Source organism: Emys orbicularis, chromosome 1, assembly GCF_028017835.1.
Source record: "Emys orbicularis isolate rEmyOrb1 chromosome 1, rEmyOrb1.hap1, whole genome shotgun sequence".
NCBI lineage: Eukaryota > Metazoa > Chordata > Testudines > Emydidae > Emys > Emys orbicularis.
The window spans coordinates 90,573,713-90,594,004 of record NC_088683.1 but is presented as its reverse complement, the minus strand read 5'-3'; the positions used below and the strand labels follow the sequence as shown (position 1 = coordinate 90,594,004).

At 41.9% G+C, this 20,292-nt stretch overlaps 1 protein-coding gene across 2 annotated transcripts in view; it reads right to left on the bottom strand.

Annotated features, from left to right (window-relative positions):
- Positions 1 to 20,292, bottom strand: part of NR1H4 (nuclear receptor subfamily 1 group H member 4) — a 64,948-nt gene that overhangs the window by 23,284 nt on the left and 21,372 nt on the right. The window contains exons 2-6 of one of the 2 annotated variants that reach the window (XM_065420536.1): positions 17,862 to 18,224; positions 10,636 to 10,788; positions 6,589 to 6,722; positions 5,143 to 5,241; positions 3,360 to 3,459 (exon numbers count right to left, since the gene is read on the bottom strand). In XM_065420536.1, the coding sequence (XP_065276608.1) occupies positions 3,360 to 3,459; positions 5,143 to 5,241; positions 6,589 to 6,722; positions 10,636 to 10,788; positions 17,862 to 18,224 (849 nt within the window). The remainder of the gene's footprint in view (positions 1 to 3,359; positions 3,460 to 5,142; positions 5,242 to 6,588; positions 6,723 to 10,635; positions 10,789 to 17,861; positions 18,225 to 20,292) is intronic. The other variant, XM_065420544.1, reaches the window with a different exon arrangement.

The following is a 20,292-nucleotide window of genomic DNA, read 5'->3' as shown; positions in this document are numbered from 1 at the left end:
GAATGGATCCATGGGGCTGAAGCCCCGAGCCCCAGCACCCCCCACGCGGCAGAAGCCAGGAGCAGAGTCACAGGGCTGAAGCCCCAAACCCCAGTGCTCCCCCAAGTCTAAAGCTCTGAGCCCCAATGTTCCTGAGGGTCAGAAGCCCCCAGCTCTTCCCCTGCCCAGACTCCAGACCCCCCCACACCCTGCGGCTGCAACCCTAACCCTCCCATAGCTGAAGCCATGAGCCCCGAGGCAATACAGTATTTGCTGTTTTTTTGGTGGTGGTTGTTGTTTTTTTGTCTCCACTGTAGCCTGATTGATGACTTCTTGTTTCACAGGGTGTCTGGTTGACCGGTAAGTCCATAACCCTGGTGTTCGTATCTTTGAGGTTCTGCTGTATAGGGATATGTGCAAAGAAGGGGCTGGTAATCAAAATTCATGCCTCCTTTTCACAATTTTTAAGCTTTGTTATTTTGGATAAAGGCTTCCCCCTATATTTTGGATAGGGATTTATCCTTTCTGTGGGCCTGGGCTTTTCCCCTATTGAAGTAAATTGCCAAACTCCCATAAACTTCAGTGAGTGCAGAATGGGGCCTCTATGTACGAGAGTGGGACTGAAGGTTATGTAAAGCCTAGTTCATGCTGACTGCCACTACAAACCCAGTACAATGAGCCTGTACCAAGTCCATGAAGCAGCACACAAACAAGGAAAGATAATACAGAGAATGAAAGAAAATAGTTAAAGTCACAGATTTAAAGTCACAACAGGTAAACTGTGCTAAATCTCCACTACTTTAAATTTTCAAATAGCAGTTTTATTTGATCCTAGAAGCCCCTCTCCCTTTTTTCCTCAGTATACATTGATTAACATAACTCAGAAAAGAGCTTGATTTTTTCTGCAGTTCCATCTCAAAGTTATTTTAATCTAACAAGACTCCAAGCCCAATATTTTCAAGAGAATCCACTAATTTCAGGAGCCCAGGAGTTCAGGGGAAGTCTTTTGCCTGATTTTCTTAGGGGCTAAGGATCCATCCACCTCCTCCAGTTGAAATCAATGGGAGCTGCAGGTACTCAGCAGCTGTAAAAATCAGGCCCAAGTCGGGTGCCCAAAATGAGGCAGCCAAAATTAGTGGAGACTTTTGAAGATTTGAGCCTTACTTTGTTCTTGATTTGAGACCAACAGACCATCTGTATTACAGAAATCTTGTAAGGTTTTTCCCCATTTCCTTTTTCAAACTGCAGGCTAGCATCCTTCCAAGTCTCCCTCCCCCAGCCCCTCTCTCTCACTCACACATGTATGTGTATGTAATCTTGTTTTGGATCAGGTAAGATTGCCTTCAACTTGATTAGCATATAACAAATTAAATTCCTGCTTTAGTGTTAATAAAGGATTGGTAGCATTATCATCTTTCAGCGCTGAACTGAACCCATTCAAAACTCATTCACTTTATTTTTTTCATTTATTTCCTGTGAACCTGTGCCCATTAGTTTGCAAAAGAAAATACAATTGGAATTGTAATACCGTAGAAGCTTTAAAATAATCCCATAACAGAGGGAGGAAAAGGGCAATGCTAGACAAAATGAAATTTTAACACATTTGTATATAAAAATATATTTGTGCATGTATGAAGGTGAGAGGCAATATGGTCTAGTGCAGCGGTTCTCAACCAGGGGTCCGCAGTCCCTGGGGGGGATTGCGAGCTGATTTCAGTGGGTCCATGAGCTCCAGTGCCCCACAGGACAGAAACCCCAAGCCCTTGGGCAGAGTTGCCCCCCTATAAACTGCAGTGCCTTAACCAGAGCGGGGCAGACCCATAGACAGTTCCACACACACCCCCTCACCTCCTCCTTCCCCGATCGCTCCTAGGCCCCACCCTCTGGCCAGGTCAGAGGCAGGAAGCCGGAACTGGGCAGTGCGGGGCAGCTGCTGCTCTGGCTGGTACCATGGAGCGGGCAGCTGTGGTGCTTCCCCGTCTCCTCCTCATGCTGCTGGTGCCTAGTGCTGCAGCTGTTCCTCAACTCCCAGCCTCCTTTGACTGCTTGCCGGCAAAGCCCTTGGGGAGCAGCGACCGCTCCTGGCACACAACTGCTAGCTACCCCTTCCCTGCACCCAGAGTTACCCCACCCCCCTGCACATGGCCCCTAGCCAACCCCTGCCTGCACCCTGAGTGGTTTTCAAAATTTTTGAGCTGAGCCCCCACTTTGAGTTATAATTTTTGGTTGCCCTCCCCCTCAACCTGGCCTGCAGAGGTTAGTCAGGGGGTGGAGGTGGCTCTCCCTCCCGGGGCCCTGCCATGTGGAGTTAGCCCAAACCCTGTCCCCCCAAATATAGAAGTCAAACTACGCCTATGATTAAGCCTCCCCACCTGGCCCGGAGCCCTCTCATTTCCTCTCCCCCCACACCCACCACCAGTGGGCCCTGGAGTTTTTATAGCATGTTGGGGGGTGGGGGGGGGCTCAGAAAGAAAAACATTGAGAACCCCTGGTCTAGTGGATGGGGCACTGGACTTAGTACTCAAGAAACCTTTGTGTAGGGATTAATGACCAGTGGATCTAACTGCCCTACCTCCATGCTTCTTTACTCCAAGCCACACTGCACAGAAAGGTGCGGGGAGCCTCACACAGAGATGGATTCCATGGCACATGAGTAGAGATGATTTCCCTGCATATACTCTGCACTCCTCCTCCCCAAACAGAAAAACTCTGCCTGTTGTGCTGTACCTGAAGCCACATAGGATGGGGCAGGATGTGCGCAGAATGAACCTACTAGAACTGTGACACATTTGGCCTCTTGAGGTAGCATGATGCTAGATTTTTATAATGCCTTTTCCACTTGTGAATTGAAAAACTGAAATCTCATTTTCAATGTGATTCTGTGATTCATTATTCAAGGAGTCTAAATACAAACCCTGAATAAACATCCCTTCCACACACTTAAAGCCAATGTTCTAAGCACACACACTTCAGTGGATGACACTGACCCAAAGGCTTTCACAGAAAAGGGGGCACAGGGAATAAAATAAAGTTTCTAACGTGTTAGAGTCAATTCTAAGGAGCAATATTTTGCATTGCAACATTATTTTAAAAGACTCTAAAACACCTAGAACATTTTGTCCTTGAATAGATATAGAGGATATTCCTTCTGAAACTGGTTAAGTGTGCATCTTTCAAAGCAGTCTCTTGGAGTATAAAGCTTCAGTTTTTTAGATCACAACTGAGGTATGTGTGTATTGGCAGGGACAATGGAACATACTTTTATACATCCTCTCAGCTATACATACCTAGATATACATAGCAATCAAGCTACAACTCAAATCATTTGGAGGTTTTCCATTAATTTCCGGGGGAGCAAGATTTGGTCCATTGTGACATACCTGGTAACTTTTTGGTGAATTCCACAAGAACCTGAACATGACTGGTAGCCATTTCTGTTAAGATGAGAAAATTTTCTTCAGCACTGAATTCCTCTTGTAACTAAATATTAAAAATTTAAAAAAAACAATGGTTAATAATAGCTGACACTTTGGACTTCTATCATTCTTTTTGTAAGAATATCTCAAAGCACTACACAAATATTTACTAATTAATCCTCACAACATCTCTGTAATATAATAGGTAATAAAAGTAAGCAGAAGTTTGAGGTTTTAGGATTTCAGGTGGATTGTGGCAGCTGCTTGCCACTACAAAGCAATGTTGCACAGTAGTTTAGATTAAGGAGTGAGGAAAGACACTGTATTCAGTTGCAACTGCACTGGGAATTTAGAAAGGCAGAATATCATCTCCAGATTGGAATTTGGCCAGGTCACCAGGGTTAACAGTCCTACACTTATGAAAAGGGCATAAAATCTTTACTGACAGCAAGTAGTCAGAACTTTGCTTTTTACATATCATGTGTGTAACAGCACCTCCAGCAGTACCACACTGGAACATTAGTTCATATGGATTCAAGGGGAAGGGTGCCAACTACTCAACTAACATTACTGCCTGCAGCACCCAGGATATTCCTTGGAGGTCACCCATCTAAGTATTTACTTGGCCCAACCCTATGTGCTTGTAAGATCTGATGGAATTGCAGCAAAAGGTAGCATAGTTTCAGGCCAACTACTACATTAATTCACTACAACGACGGGAAAAGAAACATACCATTACAAAAAATTGCTCCAGCAGTGCAAAGGGACAGTATAGCTGATTTAACTAGACAACTGAAGTGGTTGTAACACCCAAATGACATAGAACTGGCATAGCCAGCTATCCACACATGCCACATATCTCCCCCCAGATAGTGCAAAGTCAAGAGGATTGAGCCCTGAGGAGAGCTGGTCAACATTTTTTGTTCAAAACTCATTGCTGTTGTTGTTTTGTTTTGTTTATTGACTTTTTTATTTATTTATTTATTTATTTACAAAAAAACAAAACTGAAGTTTTTTAGTTTTCAAACTTGGAAACCAAAATGTTTTCTCCCATTTTCCCCTCCCCTTTCCCCCTTTATCTTTTCTCCCCTTTTTCTGCTTTTTTTATTTTTCATTTTGCCACTGAAAAAGAGAGGTGGTGAAAGAAAGGGAGAGAAAGAAAGGGGGGAGAAATCCTAAAAGCAAAAACTGAAAAAAAGAAGTTTTTGATTTGATATTTTTGTTGAAAAGTCAGAATTTTTTTGTGATATAGACTATTAGATTGTGAACTCTTCTTTTAGACGGTAAGCTCTTTGGGGGCAAGGACTGTAATTTACTATATGTCTGTACAGTGTCAACCTGATTGAGGGCTCTAGGTGCTACTTCCATATGAATGTTAACTTATGTTCACAGCATACACCCAGAAACATTACATAAAAAAACCCATAAATATCCTTGCTGGAAGGTTGCTTTATTTCTTAGAATTCAAAATGTTTACAAACAAAAACAGAGAGAAAACAGGCTGCTCCCTAAAACAGACTGACACAACTCACCCCACCTTGCTTTAAGCTGCTCCCAGATGTTACAGAGCCAGTAGCCTGCAAACAGGACCAGAAAACCCTCCCGCTCTTAAAGTGACAGCTTGCAGTTCAAACACAGTCCTCAGTATACCACATTAACTAATGTTAATAATAATAATATAGCCCTGTAGTCTCTTCATACAACCCAAATGACAACTTACAAAAGAGTAATTAATTTGTGTACTTACAAGTTTTTTTGATACCTCTTGAGGAATTCTTTGTTTACTATACGAATCCATGATGTAATGAAGAAGGTTCTGCTGTTCTGGGGTAAGTTCTACTTTCTCCTATACTGGCAGAAAAAAACCCATAAAGTTCAGTAACTGGAAGTGATCTAGCATCTCTTACTTCAGTAAGATTGTTTAGATCTACATCTTGGATGTCAACAAGATGAGAAGTCTGTCTAGCCCCTTAGAGACTGCAGATATAAACAAAGGATCCATGATAGAGTGGTATGAATGTTTTACCAGCATGAGTTTGGGGTGGAAGTGTTACCAGGTTTGGTAATTAGTGAGTTATGTGGACATTAGCCATTAGTGAGTTATGTGGACATCCCAAAACCTCAATACCACACCCTCATATATTCTATACATGACACTTATGTTACAGAAAAAATATTTAATAGATGTTTTAGTGAGTTTCAAAAAACATTTGGACTATTTTTATATCTCATGTATCATAATTATTTTGTGTCCCCAACTGGGTAATGCTCAAAAGAAGCACTAAAAGCCTTTAAAGTGACTTAATATTGCTTTTCTATACCTAAGAATATTATGATTTTAAGGTCTAATATCTCCGCACATTCCAGGTCTAGAAGCAAACGCTAGGTCCATTTGGAATGTCAGAAATCTTGCTTTGCCTTTGCTCCTATTTCTAGTCCTGAAGGCAGCAAGGTATCTGAATTTAAATCTGTCACTGATGCAGGTGAGGACTGAATATTGCCATCATGGCCTTTGGGCAGCTGTGCATTTTTTGGGGGGTAGTGTTGGAGGATTTGGGGAGAAAGAGCAACGTTTCCTTCTGTCAGACTGATTTTTTTATGGCAACTGTTTGCAGGTACTCAGAGATTTGGCATATTAATAGTAGTCCTGAGGGAGATGGATTCATGAAGAGTGAAGGTGAGGTGGTCAAAGGTGCACGATAATTTGTAAAACCTTAATTATTCAATACACTCATCCCATGCAGAGATTAGATCTGTTAATATGTATCGTAAAAATATCCAGGGATAATTTGCACAGCCATGTGATAAATCTTACTTAATGTGTATTCTGCAGTTTATCACATGGATATTTCTACGACATATATCTAATCTCTGTGTGGAATGGTGTATGCTAATGTGTGCGTGTACATAGGCACACACATGTGTAATTAACATGTTAGTGTCAAGACCCGCCCCTAGAATCTATACGAGAAGTTATCATTTTACATGTTATTGATGTAGACTAATGCCTTAGATCCTCAAATAATGTTATCTCATTAATTATAGGTAAACACTACAAATACTGAGGGCAATGTGACTGGTTACATAAGGCGATTCTCTAAATTACTTCAGTGTAACCATAGTATACTGTGTTAGTTGCATGTAGCTCAAACATCCTAATTATTGTACAAACTATTTACATAAATTTTATTACCCTATATATTTTAGTTGTAGATGTCACTTGCTTCAGGTCCGCTCCCTCGTTATCTTCGTTGGCTGTCTGATCAGGTGGCTGTTTCACATTTTTTCTTAGACGTTTTGACTTGCATTGTATTTCTGTTAACAAACCTGCAGCATTGCAAATAATACGTTCATAGGATTCGAACACCAAAAGACATTTTAGGTTAATTCACACATACCAGTGTGGAACCAAGTAAGTACATGAGCATGCCCACATATTGCCCTTTAACACCAATAAACTACTTACCCATGCATGACATTCTCTGAAGACAGCATTCTCCTTAGATACAAGTACTTAGGCCACTCAGATACATAGATGACAGGCTATGGATGTTATGATAAGCATCTTTGGGCCAAGCCAACTTCTACTAGTGCAACCTAAGGTGCAGCCTCCCTTGCAGAACATCCACTTAGAAGGGGCACAGGCATCTGCAGTGCCACTCTGCTGACAGATCTAATGTAGCTGGTACAAACCAAAAGTGAATCATGCTGGCCAGGGAGAGGATATGGCTGAAGTGTCTGGGAGATGTGCTGATCCAGTTCATTATGTGGTCAACTGCCACAATTTGTACCTCCCTGCACTAGCAGGTTGAATCAAGCCCAGGGTTCATTATTGGTTAGAGTCTATCGTGTCCTTAAATTAAATATTTGTCACTTTATGTATTTATCCTTATAGACTGTAAACAACTTGGGGCAGGGACTATCTTTAGGTGTATTATGCACAGCAACCAGCACATCGTCTTTGCTGAACAATTACTAAATAATAACAATTAACAGAACCAACCCTCAAAAGAAAACCAGCAAACTGACCAACAGGCAAGCAGGTATGTATGGATCTAAGAATATAATCATCACAGAACTTCAATTTAGAGTTTCTTTCAAGGAGTCTGCCTGGCTCTCCAATCTTGAAAATGCAGAACAGGAAAAGAGACTCATTCAGAAAATATATATGATGGTGGGGAAAGATATCATGTAAACACTGAATTCAGTTGTGAATGTTTTTAATTTCCTGTTTAAGCACTATATAAAATAACCTACCCGCACCACTGAGAGAAGAGGAAATTTACATGATTAAAATAAGACTTACATATAGTACCTCAAAATAGGAAAATATCAGTGATAGGAATGTTGCAGATAATAATTGGCATCAAGGTATGTGATTGTACTGACTCATTTTTACAACATCCTAGCTTTATTTTTCTAAAGAATAGATGTAAAGCAAGCTTGCTAAAACCACTGGGCCAGATCCTCAGCTGATGTAAACTGGTGCAGTCAGTGGAGCTACACTGATTTATACCAGATGAGGATCTGTCCTATTTCTTTTCTGGGGAAAATTCAGTTTGCTTTGTGTCTTGTACACTAAAGGCCTGATTCTGCCATCCCTACTTATCCTGAGTAGTACTTAGGGGGTGAAATTCTAGCCCCCCTGAAGTTAGTCGCAAACCTCCTATTGACTTCAATGCAGCCAGCATTTTACTCTAATTCCACAAAAGGCTCCATTTCAGTGAGACTAGTGCTACTCAGCCGGAATAAGAGTGGCAGATTCTAGTCTTTAATTAGAAACTCAGTTCACGCTAAAGAACTGCAACTATAAGTACAAAAAGATATTTGACGCTGATGGTTAAATAATTTCATCGTGTCTGTGGTTTATGTACAAAGGAGATGGAAATGTTTAGTGAGTAGGGCCATAAATGTTTATAAGACTCTACCTCCCTTTTTGCTATAGCAAAATTCTTCAGTGTTTATAATTGCAACCCTCTAGTATGAGTAAATGAAACAAAGTTCAAGGTGACCTTTTATTTCAAAGGAACTTCTTCAACTTAAGACGATGTATAAATAGAAGCTTTAGGGTTTACCACCCTGTCAAGCCCTGATCTAAAACCAACCATATACAGTACAGCCTTCCTTTGAAACTTGTTAAATGGTGACTTGCAAAATGTCCTCACTGAAGTGCTTTAGAACATGCTTATGTTTAAGTTATGAGTAACATGAGATACCCAGTAACAAAGTAAGTGTTTCCATTGCAGAGAAAGATTCAAATGGCAGCACCTATTGTCAGTCTTTGTTTCACATATGCCAATTTGAGAAAATGATCAGCCAGTTTAAAAGTTTCATGTGTCCTCAATCAGTATTATTTACACTAACCTATTTTTTTCTGTGATCTGTTGTTTTTCTGCTGCTATGAGTCACTCAGAGTATCCTGAACTCTTGAATTTGTGGAACAATGAATCTGAGTCCAACTCCATGGGTTTTTATTTTCCTATGACACTTACTGACTCATTGAGTGCTATCATCACTTTGGTGGCATTGGTTTGTGTATTTATGTATTGTACAAGAATATGTCATATCTCAGGATCTTTGTAGTCTGTTCAATTTACAGAATGAAAGATTAATTATATTATATTTGCATGCATTCCAAATATTGATGGAGGTTATTGTTTCTCACAAAGCCAACAGTTAATATAGCACCTCATGATCAGATTAAAAAAGAGAAGTATATTAAAAACTCAGAGTAGATTAATTTCCTGTATGAACCTAAATTGGTTTGACACTATAATGTGCTAGAATGATTGGAGCCATCAATAAATAGAATAAACTGCAGTCCTATTCACTGAAGGCAGCATATGCAGATGTGTACACTATATTTCTAGGAGTGAGCCTTCAAATATGGAATGACTATTACTGTTATAGTTAAAGTTCTACCAGAAATTCAATTTCAACTCCTCATTTTGGGGTGTAGTGCAGTGTCACAGATGTTTAAAGTACATTGGCCTGGAACTTGGTAATGTATATAAGATGTCAGCCTGAATTCCATTTTTTTGTTTTAATACACCTCTACCTCGATATAACGCTGTCCTCGGGAGCCAAAAAATCTTACCGCGTTATAGGCAGGGCTGGCTCCAGGCACCAGCCTGGCAAGCAGGTGCTTGGGGCGGCCGCTCTGGAGAGGGGCGGCAGGTCCAGCTATTCGGTGGCAATTCGGCGGACGGTCCCTCACTCCCGCTCAGAGTGAAGGACCTCCCGCTGAATTGCCGCTGCAGATCGCGATCGCGGCTTTTTTTTTTTTTTTTTTTGGCTGCTTGGGGCGGCCAAAACCCTGGAGCCGGCCCTGGTTATAGGTGAAACCGTGTTATATCGAACTTGCTTTGATCCACCGGCATGCACAGCCCCGCCCCCCGGAGCACTGCTTTACAGCGTTATATCCGAATTCGTGTTATACTGGGTCGCGTTATATCGGGGTAGAGGTGTATAAAACATGATTTAAATCTGAAAGCCAAATTCTTTGGAGGTGATTCTACCTATAGCTCTATACCTCCCATTAGAAGAACTAATTAAACTATTAAAAAAAAGGGCTTTCCCTTACCAGGCCAGCCCAGATTGCCAGAGGAGGACTGCAGCACATAGCAACTTCCAGCCAATGGTAGTCCTCCTTTTTTAGGAGATCTGCCATTGGTTGATTGTCAGCACTTCATACAAGCATTGAATTGGCTGGCAAGGGCTGGCAGGCAGTCCATAAAAAGGTGGTTGTGGGTAGGGGTAGGTCGGTTCCTTTTCTGCCCTGCATAGCACTGAAAATTCCCTACTTCTTTATATTCCTCCCCTTCTCCAACTGATGCCTTTCACCACCTCCATCCTTTTTCCATAGCCACTGGAGTGGCTTTTCCTCGCACTTGGGCAGCCCCTTTGGCACTTGCCTTTCACTGTGTCAGCCCACTCTGGCAGGGAAAGTCCTTTCTTCACCATTAGATCATCATGCACTTCACGCTCTGGTGTCCCCTTTCATTAACCAAATCTCATCATTCATGGGCATGTCATGCCTATTCAATAAGATTTGTTGAGCACGGACTGCAGTGCCCGTAATGGTACAGTTCATGCCTTCAGAGTTGCTAGACTATTTCTTTTGAGGGTTTTACCCACCTTTGTATATGTATGGAGGCTTCAGCATATTAGACACAGCCCAGTTAGACAAATGTAAGATTTAATATATTTTCAAAGTACTTTGATTGCTTGATGCAAATACCTGTATACATACATTCAGCCAACATCCCCATTTGTTTGCATTTCCGCAGGCGGCACTCCTGGCACTTTCTTCTCATGTACATGTCCATCTCACAATTGCCTCCATTTTTACACTTGTATACAGCATTTTTAGTGATACTTCTTCTGAAGAAGCCTGTGCAAACAACAGTGAGATGTGTAAGAAGGTACTGCAAACAGGGGAACAGATTAGCTTGAAAAGAGACTGCATAACTGTTTTCACCCTCTGAATGCAACACATTCTGCAACTATTCCAGTTTCTTTTGGTATCACTTGGACATGCTGATGGCTGCATTATTGCTATTTTAAAAAGTTACTTGCACCTAAGTGGTCCATGCAATATCATTTAGGCCTGGTCCACACTACCCCCCCACTTCGGACTAAGGTACGCAAATTCAGCTACGTTAATAACGTAGCTGAATTCGAAGTACCTTAGTCCGAACTTACCGTGGGTCCAGACGCTGCAGGCAGGCTCCCCCGTCGATGCCGCGTACTCCTCTCGCTGAGCTGGAGTACCGGCGTCGACGGCAAGCACTTCCGGGATCGATCCCAGAACATCGACTGCCTGCCGTCGGACCCGGAGGTAAGTGTAGACGTACCCTATGAACCAGATATTATATAATGTGGGTCTATACACTAGACATTGGTCTGAACTAAAATCCCACATCCAAATATCTGGGATCCTTGAGAAGGTTCAGATCCAAATTTGGAACCCATCATTGTGGTTCAAATACCAGGATTATACACAATACTGTACAGTACTATGATAATAGCCAATGAACGACTATGAGGCTGCAATTCACTTGAAGGACTCTGAGGACAGGACAATCCATGAGAGTGCAGGCAGCAAACCCATTTGAGTGAATTCCCATTATCTCAATTACCGAGAATTAGAGTACTTGTACACACGTGTAAGCAGGGTCACACAGACTACCTGCCCATCCAGAATGAAACAGCTGAACTATTTTTATTTTTATCCTCCGTATTAAAGTGGAGGATTCCTCCCTCATTTGCAATAACCCCCTGCCTCCTTCATTAAACTCTGCCCATCTGGCACACTGAGGCCCTGATTCAGCAAGGTACTTAAGCACTTTTCTAACTTTAACCACACAAGTAGTCCCACTGAAGTCAAGTTTCATGGAATTTAGTTTCCCTGGATTCACTCCAGGTTTATATTGGGGTAAAGAACTGCAAACAAAAATTAGCCCAAAGAAAATCATGGATCCACAGACCCCTTTCTCATTCAGTACAAAGCTCTTATTCACTGTCCAACCTGTACTCAGACTGCGTTACTGGAAAAGACAGTATGCATTCATGTAGTGAAATTCTATGCAATAAAAGATTAGCATAATACCACTTACTAGGGGGGCAAAGATAAAGTTGCACAGGCAGCCTTTGCTTTAACATTTCCTGAACTTGTAGTGCTTCACTTTGCAAGCCCAGCATTTTTCTAATGCTGTGTTTTATATGGGATGATTTAGCAGCATTCAAAGAGGGAGTGAACTCTGTCAGGCATGGGAAATAATCTCAACTCTTCCATCGGTTTGGTGGCAGAATTTTAAAAAGGGACTCCTGGAAGCCCCTGAGGGCACATGGCTGATTTGTTGTACAGGCTAACCCTAATCTCAGCCCTGGTAGTATTCTACCTGACACTTCCATTCACTAAAGGTGGGACTGAGCAAAAACACAGGATCCAGTCACCCACAGTCAACTCTGGGGGAAGTTCAGATCTGTCTGTCTTCTTGGTTTTCTCTCGGAAAAGCATTGAACTAGGACACATTTGCCTACATACACCCCTGAATTTTTGAGAAATTCACTGTGGATCCAAATTACAATGGGCTCAGGCCCATCTTTAATTTAAATAATCCATCCCAGCCCTAAAATTTTGTTACAAAAAATAATAAAATTCTATTTAGCAACAACAAACCTGGCACTTCTTTGAGTCCTGTCTCCCCTACTGTGTGTTTTGAATAGTTTTCTTTTTCCATTCAAATGTACTTGATTGACACTAACCTCTTTTGAAATGCAGATTATTTGGAACTTTCAGTCAGACCCAGACATTATTTTTGTTTGCCATTCACATGGAGTTTAACACATTTCCATATACTGGTCAGGGAAGGAAGAAAAGGTCTAGGTTTAAGCTGTAGATTTTCAATGCCAGTTAAATGGCAGTTGCATTTGTTTCAGATCATGTTCCAATTTTATTTTAAACAATTTATTTAAAGGCTGCAATTCATGAAGAAAATCATTTATTATAGTTATATTCAAAAGTATGCAAATATGTTTATGACCATTATAAGTCAGATTGCTGTTATTATGGCTAGCATAAACAAGATCTAGGCAACACTTTATTAGCTGTTATTTGTATGTAAAGAATTGCAAAAGCTTTAGCAAATGCATCTTATTGACAACATGTAGTGATGCCAAATCAGTGAGATTTATAAACCAACAAAACTTAGAACTGTGAATTTTTCCTACTGAAAGAAACAATTTTAAAAATCCAAAATGTTTTTCTGCTCTGGCAAAGCATAATTTTCAACCTTACTCTCATCCCATTTTTATTATGGAGTGACATTCTTAGCAGTTTCTCTCTAGATACTCTTCTCCCTAGTAATGCCAGTTAGTTCTCCACTATAAGCCCAATTTTTGACACATATTCCTTAATAATAACAACTCCAGAGTTAAATCAAACCTACTGAAATGTCATGTGTGTGATCTTGTACTAAGGGAGAATTTTTGGGGACATTCTGAGGCAAATCAGACAAGATATTTGGGGAGACAATGTGTGAGGGGGTTAAAAATAAGGTGTCTTTTATATTTTCACATTGCCTAACCTTATCTGATCTTGCAAAATCTCAACAACTAGCATCAGTTAGAAACTACGAATATGTTTTGTTCAACAGTGATTAGGGTTAGTTATGGGTAGAACTCCTTTTTTCAGGCCCCAGTCCTGAAAGTTGTTCTTCACAGGCAGACCCTCACAGACTTTAATTGGGCTTTATACAGAAACATTATGAACAATTTGCGAGACTGGGGCTTCAGTGTATATGTTGCTTTTCCCACCCTGTCTCCTGTTGAAGTGTTTGGTTTTGCATCAGGTAGAGGACATCTGGTGCATGAAAATAAACACGCGCATGTTTGTGGTCAATCTCTCTCCTACAAAATGAATTTGAAATGAAATGAACTAGTTCTATAATATCTAAAAGAGTGAATTGTATGTTACATATACTGTACAAGACATTAAAGAACAGAGGAGTTGCCTCTTCAACTAAAAGGACACAGTTTGATTCTAGCTCTTCCTTTTATGAAAAGTGCACTACAAAGGAATCCACCAAAAGGGTGTATTTACTATACCAGCACAGCTCCACAGGGTTAAGAACCATGGGAGTTGAACAATGCTGAGTCACGTCATGAGGAGAATGCCTGCTGAGAACTGGTGTTGAGACACAATGAGCTAAACTCTACCTTGGTGTAACTCCATTGACTTCACTATTTCCTAATCAAGTCATCTAAATGCTACCCAATGAACAAGCAATGCATGCCTACTTTGAACTGTCAGACTACTGACACTTCAAAGAATACTGCTGAGTTCCATCACCACACAAACTGCCCTGACTTTCTAGAGAGAGTGAGAAGATGAATGTGGAATGGCTTTAACAGGAAATATCCGTGGTTTGACATGACATACATCAAGGATTATCAGGAATAGTTTGGAGGTAATAAAAATCAATTATGCCATTTTGTAGGGGACAGAGTACATAATCCACCCTTCTGTCAGTGTAAATGATTTTGTGACTTCAATAAATGAGTATGATGCTATAGTGTGCCCCACTCAATTCATGTGACTTGTATACCACTCCTTTCCAGAGGGGTCTCTAGATTCCAGTTAGGGTCCATATGTGCTCTAAGGGTTCTTCACAGGGTATGTCTACACTGCAATTAGACATCTGCAGCTGCCCTTGCCAGCTGACTGGGGCTTGTGGGGCTCAGGCTAAGGGACTGCTTAATTGCAATGTAGACATTCAAGCTCAGGCTACAACCTGAGCTTTGGGACCCTCCCACCTCGCAGGATCCTAGAGCCTGGGCTCCAGCCCAAACCTAAATGTTTATATTGCAATTAAACAGTCCCTTAGCCCGAGCCCAAGTCAGCTGGAACAGGCCAGCTGCAGATTTTTAATTGCAGTGTAGACATACCTATAGAAGGTTTTATAATGCCTAACCAGGATAGGTGATACAATGGAATAGACTGTAGAAAATATTGTAATATATAATGCCACAAACATTGTAATAACACTTGTAAATTGTCTCATTATTTATGGACCATTATGCCATTATTGTAGAATGATGTAATATTTTATAACTGCACAATTAGGGATCAGAGATGTCCCACCGAAGTTTTCAATTTTTAAAGTATTTTTAAAAGAATTCTAGCATAAGCCTAGATCTAAGAGGTGTGCATCCTGTTTAGTTTGCCTTTTGATTGATATTTTGGGGGAGGGATAAATAGAAAATCAGATTTTCAAACCATTTTTTTCTTGCCACGTGAGGAGAAATAGTCACATGTATTTGTATGTGGATAGTAATATAGTCACAAAAAACTGAATGTACGCACAGCTCCAGAATATAAATCTCTTGCGAACCAATAAAACATGGTTTTTTTCCCCACAAAAAAGAAGAGAGAGAAGATAAGGTCAGCAGCCCTTTCAATTTATAAGTAAACCACTCAAGGTTCACTAAATTCTCTTCTAAATTTCGAATATAAATAGATTGGTTTGTATTCAGATATCACAGATATATTTAATTGGTTCTATCATGCTTAGCACTGGCTCTCTATTCAAACTGTAGATTAATGTCGATAGTAATATCTTACTTTTATATAGAGCCTTTCATTCGGAAGGAGCCCAAAGTGCTTAACTCCACACATTTAGTATCACTGAAATGCAGCCACCTCTGGGGTGAAGGGCACCAGATAGGCAGAATGCTAAGACCATTAAAACATCCTATCTGGCTTTTCAAACAGAATTGTTCGCCTCTTACTTACACATCATCTTACTATTGCTTTAAGCCATTCTAAGGTTTATTGCAGAAACATAATACATTAACCTTAAATAATTCAACTTTTACAGTCTTTGATCAAGGGTTGTGCTTTCCTCTGTAACTGATGTTGCAGCCATGAAAAAGTGAAAACACAAAATGAATTATCCCAATAAAACAGTAATATAATGGTTTCACAGAATGATTTAAGTAAAATCAACAAGGAGACCTGAATGAATACATTTACTGTGACCATTGATCCCAACACTTACATGGGAGTTGTACTTGGAATGACTTTGGCCCAAAATGTTTTTAGTTTTTACCATGGTTTTTCCACAGTGTCTAATTATAACTGCTGTAAAAAAATTATAAATGTAATTTAGTAAAAGCCATTTAATAGTGAGGACAATTAACCACTGGAACAGCTTACCAAGGGAGGTAGTAAACTTATCATCACTTAGAGTCTTTAAATCAAGACTGGATGTTTTTCTAAAAGATACACATAGTTCCATCCACAAGTTATTGGGCTCAAGAGTGTTGACTTATGTAGCAGGGAAGGATCATTCCTTTATTTGATGCAATTACCTACCAACGTGCCCTGGAAGAACCACCTCTAGGAGTAAAAGTTATTTAGCTGCTATGTCCTTGTCCTCTCTGCTGAAACCACCACCAACAGATCACTAATAACGGTGAGGGGCTTTTTTTGCCACGTGCGGGCACTGTTCACTGGAAACCAGTCTAATACAGTGGGCACACTTAAAATGTTCATTCTAGTTTTAGAGATTTGATCAATTTAAGAGGTATTCCTTATAAAATTATATTAAAATGATGACTGTTACTAGTCCTCGCACTGGAAAGAACTTTTTAATTGCACCCATGCATTTCCCATAGGCCACCAACAAGCCATCAGATGGTGACCACTTTCAGTCACTACTGACTTGGATTAGATGCTGAACTGACAACATAGAAGTGAAAAGCTCTTATACTATTACCAGTCCTTTCAGCTGCTCAGTGTATCCTCATGCTGCCTTCTCAAGAAATGAAAGAGATGAAATGTAATACTCTACAGATTAAACTTTTTGTGGGGAGGGGGGCTTAAAGAATATTTGCTGATCCAAACTCAGAAATTATGGAGGCTTGACCAGGGATAGTGCTTATTTTAAATCAATGGTTTGTTTTGCTGCTGACGACGACGATGATTGATTGCTGGATGATAGGTTTAGGTGGACGAATACTTTTGCTTTGACAGTCAACACTGCTGCAAGGCAATGTATACTCTATATCCACAAAGGAATGAAACTACCAGTGTGTCCCAGGAAAAATAATCATAGAATCATAGAAATGTATGACTGGAAGAGACCTTGAGAAGTCCTCAAGTCCAGCCCCTTGCGCTGAGGCAGGACCAAATAAACCTAGACCAGCCCTGATAGGTGTTTATCTAACCTGTTCTTAAAAACCTCCAATGATGGGGATTCCACAACCTACCTTGGAAGCCTATTCCAGAGCTTAACTACCCTTAGAGTTAGAAAGACTTTCCTAATATCTAACCTAAATCTCCCTTGCTGCAGATTAAGCCCATTATTGTTGTGCTACCTACCTTCCGTGGATATGGAGAACAATTAATTTCTGTCCTCTTTATAACAGCCGTTAACATATTTGAAGATTGTTATCAGGTCCCCCCCTCAGCCTTCTTTTCTCAAGATTAAACATGCTCAATCTTTTAACCTTTTCTCAGAGGTCAGGTTTTCTAAAACTTTTGTCATTTTTGTTGCTCTCCTCTGGGCTCTGCCCACATCTTTCCTGAAGTGTGGTGCCCAGAACTGGACACGATTCTCCAGCTGAGGCCTCACCAGTGCCAAGGAGAGTGGGACAGTTACCTCCTGTGTCTTACATACATACAACACTCCTGTTAATACAACCCAGAATGATATTGGCCTTTTTAGCAACTGCATCACCTTGTTAACCCATATTCAATTTGTGATCCACTATACCCCCCCCCAGATCCTTTTCAACAATACTACCACCTAGCCAGTTAATAACCGTGCATTCAATCCAAAGATTTACAAAGGGTAAGCACTTGAAAGAGCTTTCCAATTAAGACAAAATGACATTTCAGAAATAAATATCCATTTCCCCAACTTATTTTGTGACAGATTCATTCATATTTTGTCCTACCTTTGCACCCCTCACAAGTCAGAGCATTATAGTGGTATCCAGATGCTTTGTCACCACACACAACACATAGCTCTTCTCCTTTCACTCTTCCCGTGGAGTGGCCCAGTCTCGACTTCTTGGCTACAGGTATATCCGCTAGTTCTGTCTCTCTTGTGAAAAAGTTCTCACAGGGGATTCTCCTGAGTTCATACATTCCAGGGGAATACCATTCTTCAGGCTGCTGGGGGTAAAAGCCAAGGTTGGAATAGTAAGGTGGTGATGAAATCTGAGGCTGAACTGGGGGGAACGGCATACTGCTGTACTGCGTATAAGGTGACACATCTGGCTCTTGCACTGGAGAACTCATTGCCTCTGTAAGAACACCTACATAATAATGCAGAAACAATATGTATTAGTACTGTTAAACCATGGTCACTGGAACAGTTTCCATTCCTAAACATATAGAGTGACCAGATGGGAGGAAGAAAATATCGGGACACGGGGGAGGGGGAGAGGGGTCCGCTGACGGAACAAAAAAAAAAAAAAAAAGCCGAGTGCTGCCAGCGGAGGGGGGGGGGAAAAAAAAACTGCCGGCGGAGCGAAATATCGGGACAAATTGCGTCCCGACCAAAGATCGGTCGGGACACGGGACAAACACCTAAAAATCAGGACGGTCCCAATTTTATCAGGACGTCTGGTCACCCTATAAACATATCAATCTCAGCTACTGGAAAGAAATTATTTACTAATCCTAGAGATTGTATTGACTAAACATAAAGAACTCTAAAATAGTCTTGATAATATTTATACTTCCCTCAGCATCCAGAAGCCCCCGTCACAGAAGCCCCTATGCACTAGGTCTGTACAAATACATAGAAAGTTGCTCTCAATATAAATTAACATTCTCAGCTACTTTATTACAGTCAATGAAAATATTTTGCACTGCTATTTCCTTAGAAAATCTTGAAAGATTATTATTTCTACAGAGCTAAAAATGTACACGATGCTCTACAGACAATTAAGGCAAAGCAGTCCACGTTACAAAGGAGCTGTCAATCTGAATTAGACACAAAAACACAGCAAAGAAATCCCAGGGGGCTATGGGAAGGAGGAAGGCTACAATAGTAAGATGGAGATACACTTATCTTGTTCATTTCTGTTTTATTTGGAGTTAGTATATCATAGCGTGAGGGAACACAGCTGGGGGAAAAGACAAAGGTGGGGTTTAGCAAGAGCTGGAAGGCTAACCAAAATAAATGAGCCTTCAGGAGGGGTCTGAAGGGGAAGAGTGAGGTTACATGACACACAGAATCAGGGAGGATATTCCAAGCATAGAGGGCGATGTGAGATACAGGAGGGGTTCCAAACTGTGGGTTGCGGCCCAAAAGTGGGCCGCGACACAGTCCTGGGTGGTCCACTGGCACAGCCATGGGTGGAGTTTGGTAAGGGCATGGGGGGGGGGGGGGGTTGGTATTGTAAAGTGGACAGCAACAGAGTGGCTGCCAGCAATGGCCCCTCCCCAGGGCCAGATGCACTCAGTGCCCTGGTAGGTGGCAGAGGGCAAAGCGAAGCCGCTGGGCAGTGTGGGGAGGGCAAGGAGAAGAAGCTGGCCCCCTGAGGCAGCAGCTCTTGGGACAGCTGGAGGAGACTGGAGAGTTCGCAGCTGTTTCCACTCCGAGTCACTGCACCCTGAGATTCATGGCTGGCAGGCCCCCTGAAGTATCAGCCCCACAGCCTGCCCCTAGGACAAGGGCTCGATGGTACCGCTCTGTTTCCTCCTGGACAATGCCATGATCAGGATCATTATAGGTAAGGCTAAGATTTAGTAAAAGTCATGGACAGGTCATGGGCAATAAACAAAAATAAATAAACAGGCCTGTGACCTGTCCATGACTTATACTACACACCCTTAACTAAATCTGCTGCTCTGGAAGGGGGGCTCTGGGGCACATACTGGTGCTGGGGGGGCTCTGGGGTGCCCTCTGGTGCTCAGGGTGGGGGCTCCGAGGCACCTGCTTGGGCACCCGCTGGTGCTGGGCGGGGGGAGGCGCAACATGGGACCGCCGCTGCTGACAGGGGATGGATCCACTGCTGCTGGCGGGGGATAGCCCCACGGGCTGGGGACCGCTGCGCTGCTGCTGGCTGGGGGCGGCCCGGGACCACCACTGTTGTGTGTGGGGGGGTGCATCTGGCACCAGGCTGCTTGGGCGGCCCTGGGGTCAGTCACACCTGCTGGCTGCAGAAGTCATGGAGGTACAGGAAAGTCACGGAATCCGTGATTTCCGTGACAAGCGCGCAGTCTTAATTCTAGGTAACGGCCAGGTCCGGTCCAAGTGCCTGCCTCTGTACAGCACTGGCAGCCCCCAAGCCCTTCCCTCATTCACCGGCAGAGGGTGTCTGAGGTATCCCAGGATGCTGGATGGGTGACTGGGGCAGCGCTGCCAGGTGACGA